The sequence below is a fragment of the Citrus sinensis genome, chromosome 3 (assembly GCF_022201045.2).
Source record: "Citrus sinensis cultivar Valencia sweet orange chromosome 3, DVS_A1.0, whole genome shotgun sequence".
Classification (NCBI taxonomy): Eukaryota; Viridiplantae; Streptophyta; class Magnoliopsida; order Sapindales; family Rutaceae; genus Citrus; species Citrus sinensis.
In genome coordinates this window covers 46,373,996-46,380,841 of record NC_068558.1, presented here as the reverse complement: position 1 = coordinate 46,380,841, position 6,846 = coordinate 46,373,996, and the positions used below count along the sequence as shown (strand labels likewise).

The following is a 6,846-nucleotide window of genomic DNA, read 5'->3' as shown; positions in this document are numbered from 1 at the left end:
TTTATTTTCTAGAACATTATTCCACTTGGCAATTAAATGCCAATTTTGTCTAAGAATCTCAAAGTTTTCTCTCTTAAATGTTAATTATTTTTATATCCATCCATATTCAGCCCCTAAACATAAAGATAATGCTACTAAATAGATTCCAAATAAGCACAAGTCTACTTCAATTGCATGTAAACTGGCAAGTCTACTTCAAGTGCACGTAAATTGGTTTGAACTTAACTTTAATTATGTCAATTCAATTAAGGGAAGTGGTTGCATATGTACCAAATACGAGCATTTGTTCAACTAACTACCAAGTTTGCCAAGGTAACAATTGAATTGAAGAAAGGTATTAGTTGGTTGCCAATTTTGGTCACGTATACATGTCCATGGTCGCGTTACTAAAAAATGTTTTGTCAAATTTATATACAAGAATAACACCTCATTAGCTAAGTAATTAACCTATATTTATCATTTTGAATGGTAAATTTTATCAGCAAAGTGAAGTATTACTAACATTATAAATGAGCTCTCAAAGTAAAGGCAAGACAACTGCAATTAGAGATTTACAAGTTGTATTTTCCATTTTCTGTTAAGTCTTCTTAGTAATTTAGATGATGAAAAAAAAAGAGAGGAAAAGTTAGATAGATCAACCTTATTAATTATTATTTGACGTGATCAAACTATCACATCATTTATTTGTCAATTTAAACAGTAACAACCCCACCATTTTTAAAAATAGTTTTAAGTGATGAGAACTACCATTTAACAAAATGATTAAAAAAATTATGTGAATGGTCTTAATGAGACCATTCAATAAATGCATGTTATGTGTTTCAAATATTTTCTCTCTTTTTATTATAATTAATTAAATTAAAATAAGCGTGCATGAAAATATGAGAAACAATCCCATAAAAGAATTTGAAATTTCTAAATTTGTACATTGACTCTAATATAAAACGCTAAGCAGATGAACCCACCTTACAAAGAAACCATCAGTTTGAATTGATGGTTTCTTTAGAAAAATTAGATTTTTTCATAAATATTTTAGTTTTTTTTTTTTTCACAAATACAAGTGGAAACTCAAACTCGTTCTCACATTTTATATATACACGCGTGTGTGTGAAGCAAATGATTCATCGCCCTGCTATTAACTAGTGTTTCTAAATTATTCAAAATTTGCCAGTCCCATAGATGCTCAACGAAGTATTAATAAGCACTTTAGACAATTAAAAAAGTAATTTAAGCCATCGCTTTTACTAAGTAAAATTTAATTAGTGGTCTCAATTTTCAAAGGTTAATAACTTCTCCTTCTCCCTGCCGGTCAAAGTAGGGAAAAAATGATGTGTAAGCGTAACGTGAAACGTACAGCTAAACTCAGATGGCGTCATCATTTATACGTCATCTGCAGTACGTGATACGTATGGCTAACCTCAGATGGCGTCATCATGTATACGTCATCTGCGATCGATTATACTTACGTATTCCGAGTGACGCCACGGCACCCACTAATTACTGGACAAATAATAATAAAGCTGAGCAATGACAATGACATCATGCTCGTTGATTATGGAGAATCGGTGGGCTGGGGCCGACGACTAACTCTAATTCTTGCTATAAATAAACTGGGGACAGAATGAAGAATTGGACGAGCGACAGCCAAGCAGACCGAAAGAAAGAGAAACTTGAGCCGGCGTTCTTGATATGGAAAAGGAAAATGAGAGAGCTACGGGAAAGGGAAATGTCTACAACGGCGAAGATGATGATCAAATTCAAATGAGGGACGAGTCCCCGAAGGAGGAGGAGAAGATGGAGAAGTTTTTCGCTCTGATCAGAAACTTGCAAGAAGCGAAGAGAAACAACAAGGTTAGGAAGTTGGATCATCGTCAGGAATCCACCCCCAGTTCCGGTTGGGTTCCGAAATTTGAATGGCAAGATTTTGCGCAGGATATTGAATTCGTAAAGCCACCTCCCATCCTTCCCGGTCCTTGTAACCACAACTACAAACGCCAAGACAACAAACGGCGTCATCATAGTCACGAAGATGATGATGGTAGTCATTTAGACCTCAAACTTACCCTTTAATGTAATTTTATATTGTTTTCTTGCTTTAATTTCTTCTTTTATTTTGGTAATTTCAATGAATGACCACTAATTAATTGCTTCGTTAATTATATAATTACAAAAACGTGACCATCCATATAGATGAGTTGATCATGAAAGCGAAAGTCTGATTTTAATTACAATTAAAATTTGCGTCAAATGTCTGTTTCTCAACAAGAAAAGAGAAACTCTAATTTAATGTTTCCTTCAGGAAGCAGCAAACTGAAAGTGATTTTTGGTGTGTCCGAGATATTATTTTTATTTTCTAGCGTGCGGTATGGACGCGAGTCAGCCCCCACTCTTTATCTTTTCAGACCCCTATTTTTATTTATCAGTAGAACTAAACTCTTGTTCTGGTTTTATGTTGTGTCTACGAGTTGGGATCTGAATCTGATGATACAAAAGTGTACAAAAGAGTTGAACTTTGAACCGCTGGCTCCCATCTGACGGCCTCTTGAAACCCCTTTCGTAATAGTACCCATTAAATAATTAAATTAAATTAACCTTTTTGTTTTCACCTATTTTTAATTCTTAGATGCTCTTGATTTCTTTTTCTTCCCTAATAAAAGCTCACATTTTCGTTGCACAAGTGTGCAGTGCGAGAACACGGCATTCTTCTTTGCGATTTTATTTATTAAAAAAATTCCTCAAAACTCTGAAAATGAAATCCACATTATTTTATCTATATTTCCACAAATTAAACCCGTATGTTTTTTTTAATAATATTATTTTTTGAAATTATGATGAATAATTTTCCTAATGACAAAAATTGGAGTAGTTACAGAAAAAACTCTTAGGCAGTGTTTACTTTCTGGAGTGGGAGTGTGGAGTGTGGATTCCTCCCACTCCAGTGTTTACTTACCTTAAAAAATTGGGGAGTGGGAGTGAGAATCTATGGGTCCCACTTAATTTTGGAGTGGGGAGTGGGAATCCACTCTCCCCTCTTCCCATTTTATCCTTATAAAAATAAATAAATAAATAATATTTAATAAAATAAATAAATAATATCATATTTATTAAAAATAATAATTATATCATATTTATTTTATTAAATTTAATAAAATAAAAATAAATAAATATTATATTTAAATTAATAATATTAAACATTAATTTTAATAAATATTAATTATTTATTTAATTAATAATAATAAATATTTTATTCTAAAAAAATTAATTTTGTACTATATTATCAATAATAATATTTTATTTGTGTTGCTATTATTAATAATTTTTATTCACATAATTTAAATTTAAATTATTAAAAAATTATTATTTACATAATTAAGAATATTAGTAATTATTATTAATTTATAAATATAATAAAATATTTATTTTATTTTCTAAATATATTTTTTATTAATTTTTTAATTACAAATTATAATTCTGTACATAAGGATAAAATTGTAATTTAAAATAATTTACTCCCAATCCAAGACAAAGTAAACAAATAATTAGAATTCTGATTGACAATCCATACTTTCATTTAGTCTAAATAAACACCCTACTCCTACTCCCACTCCACATTCTTAATCCAAGGATTCCCACTCCTCAAGATTTCCACTCCAATCCAAAAAATAAACGCAGCATTAATCAATTACTAGGAATTGAGTATTGGAGTAAGTAGAGTTGCTGATTTTATAGCGAGTCATTAGATGTTCTTGGGTCTTGCAAAAAACCGAGTCAACAGTAATGAGATGATTGTTGCTCGTTTTTGTACTTTGAATCTGGACTAAAAATGGTAAATATGAAGGAAGAGCTTTAAAAGATGTTTTGAGGGGTGCCAATAGCTGCACTTAAGTACAAAATGTTTATGTGACATGGTGGTGCACCTGGACTTATAACGGGTTCGTTTAGTAACTCAATAAAAAAATTCAATCTGGGCTCCACGACGTAACTAGCTCTGGCAGTGTTCCCCAGCCCAAAAACCAGTGAATTGAACTTTTAACACCCCCACTAAAATTCTGATAACACTTTTTTTTTTTAGTGTTATCTCCGAAAATACCCAATTTAATTTACAAAATACAAATTTATATATTAAAATGACCATCTTTCCATAACAAAATTTATCCAAAAAATTGTCTATTTTAAAAATTTTATTTATGGAATACATACAAATCTTAAAATCTTAAATTATTTTCCTCTTATTATATAGTTTCTATTTTCATAACTTTAAATTCCTAAATTTTCTCAGATTTTTTTATTAAAATTAAAATATAAATATAAATTATGAAATAGAGCGGGGTGTAAAATGTTTGTTAAAAGAATAATTTATATAAATGTTGAATTCAAATTTTCATTTTAAAAATAAGAAATGAATTAAATTAAATCTGGTTATCTAAGTAAAGTGAATTAAAAATGGATTTTATAAAGAGTTTTGGGTGTGGAAAAGGCCTGCTCGTGACCGGCCAACCCCATCATCTGACCACGGGTCAATTTCATTTCTTTTGTTTTGTTTAAAAAGAATAAGCCTGGAAATATTTACCACACTTATTTGATTCTTTGATTAGTGGGTTTGGTTGGTTGATTAATTTTATATTACTCACTCAAAAGTTTTTTGTGTGAAAGCCAAGCCAATGGCAGTTGGCGGGACAACAAAGTCGCGAGGAATCAATCACACATATCAAATCACGAGAAACTTCAAGTAGCTTAGCTCAATTATATGTATGTATATTCTGCTACTTTTGCTTTTACATTTTAACTTTATTAGCAAAAGCAATGGAGGCTCTCTTTTTTTTCTGTTTCAAAAGTTTTTGAACGAAACACCTTTATTATCTTTTACAATGTTACGAAACAAAAGCAGAGGCTTGGTATCAGTTTCCAGAGGGAGGCATACACTATATATTAAGAATAATCAGACTGTTTGTTTCTATCGTTTGTCACCTCCGAAATGATGCAAGAAAATGTTAAAGAAAGGGGGGGAAAAAGGCTTATGCAATGACTTTTTATATTAATAAATATCATGTTACATATTTTGATTCGGCTTTCCTGCACTGCCTTTCTTTCATAACTTTACAGAAGCTGTAGTAGCACTAGCAGTTATAGATTCTTTTATTAGAACGGCCCTCCATTTATATGAATAAGATTAAATATGCCTGAATCTGAATCTGAATCTGAATGGACATAACATGCTGTCCATCACATCACAAGGACAAGGCGTTTACCCTTGTGCAGTGTTCACCAGTGGTGCATTAACATTACAATATTGAAAGGCTGTCGTATGAAAAATAACAACTCTTCTGCATGCGTTTTATAATTAAAAAAAAAAAATTGCGGACTTGAACTATGAAAACCCATTTTCACTGCTACATAAGACCCTGTAAATGTATGCTGCAGATATTCGCAGCAGAGAAACGGTATAGCAATATATTCATGGTAAGGCTTCCGCTATTCATCTTGACCGAGCAAGTTCTTTGATGTGAACATGGATCTAGGTTATGGTCAACTTATGTGTCCAACCCTCACTTGAAAGAATCAAATTTATGTTTCTTTGCTATTAGTGATGTCAAGCGTGTTTTCTCTTTGGACAGAATCAAAAGATGATTAAGCCAGTGCTTTGGAGATGGTTCACAGAATTCCACACAAAGACAAAGATCCTGAAATTATTAGAAAGAGACCTGATGAGCTAAATAATGATACACGCGAAGAAAAAGAAGAATAATACACATGAAGTGCAAATAATGATAGTCAATGCAATGAAAACAACAGCACCGCCTTCACTCACACATTCGAGAACTATGATGAGCAAAATTTCTGGCCGCTGCTTTTTCTTTGGCAACTATTCTAAAAGACTCATTTTCGGCTTTTATCTTCATAATTGGTGTTATGTTATCGACTGAATGGTTGACTCTTCTGTTGGATTGTAATGAGCGCAATGACAAGACAAATGCGCAAGACAGAATAATGATCGAGTGGATCTAAATCTCGGAAAAGCGATAAATACAGATAAGATATTCGGGCACTCACTTTTTGTAGTGTAATTTTTTCATGCTCCAACATCTAAGCCACATAAGTACATTTTTTGAACAGTGGCGTTATCATTAAAACATTCCTAGATAAAGCTTCTTTACTGGTACTCGGGGGAGCTCGGAGTAAATCTTCGGAAGCGACCAAGTTCAAACTTTAACTTTTAATAAGGAATTGATTTTAAATGGTTTTTTTTTTTTTTCATTTACAGTTGTGGTGTAGTCGTTGTGAATTTCGGAACTTTACTTGTAATTGCAGCAGTAGAGGTTACTACTATAAATTAAAAAAAAAAAAAAAAGAGAAAAAAATTAATAAAAATAAAAATCAAAGAACTAGGTCCAAATTTTATCAAATTTTTAAAAAGTTACTTGCTATTATGTCAGAATGAAAAAGTAATAAACAAAACAAAGATCAAATAATTGGGTCACTTTGACTTTATTTTACAAAATATAAAATTACATTTCATCCTATATATAAAGTTTACAAATTAATTATGCAAGGCCAAATTAATATTTTTATACCTAATTTTTTATATTTCCTATAGAAATTTCAAAATTTTTTGAAAGTCTGTAAGTGCCGTGGCCTCCTCTAGTCGTAACTCGTAAGCACCCTCCACCCCTGGTGGTACTAGGTTGCGTCTTTGTGTCTGTAATCTTTGCTGATGCTATTGCAGGGCTTCTTTAGTGGCACTAACATTTGAAATGTGAGTGTTGTGTCAAATTTTCAGTGTTTATTGCAGAATTGTCTTATCGTGTGAGTGTAAGATAATAGAGGAGAGAGCAAGTTTCCTTTACA

At 31.6% G+C, this 6,846-nt stretch overlaps 1 protein-coding gene across 1 annotated transcript; it reads left to right on the top strand.

Moving 5' to 3' along the window:
- Positions 1-1,612: 1,612 nt before the first annotated feature.
- Positions 1,613-2,156, top strand: LOC102618770 (uncharacterized). The gene has a single exon (XM_006492320.4). The coding sequence runs from the start codon at positions 1,690-1,692 to the stop codon at positions 2,068-2,070; it is 381 nt and encodes a 126-aa protein (XP_006492383.1). The 5' UTR covers positions 1,613-1,689; the 3' UTR covers positions 2,071-2,156.
- Positions 2,157-6,846: the final 4,690 nt, after the last annotated feature.

What these genes read in the sequence shown, in the direction of transcription:
- LOC102618770 (XM_006492320.4), top strand. Translation starts at nt 1,690, where the DNA reads ATGGAAAAGGAAAATGAGAGAGCTACGGGAAAGGGAAATGTCTACAAC.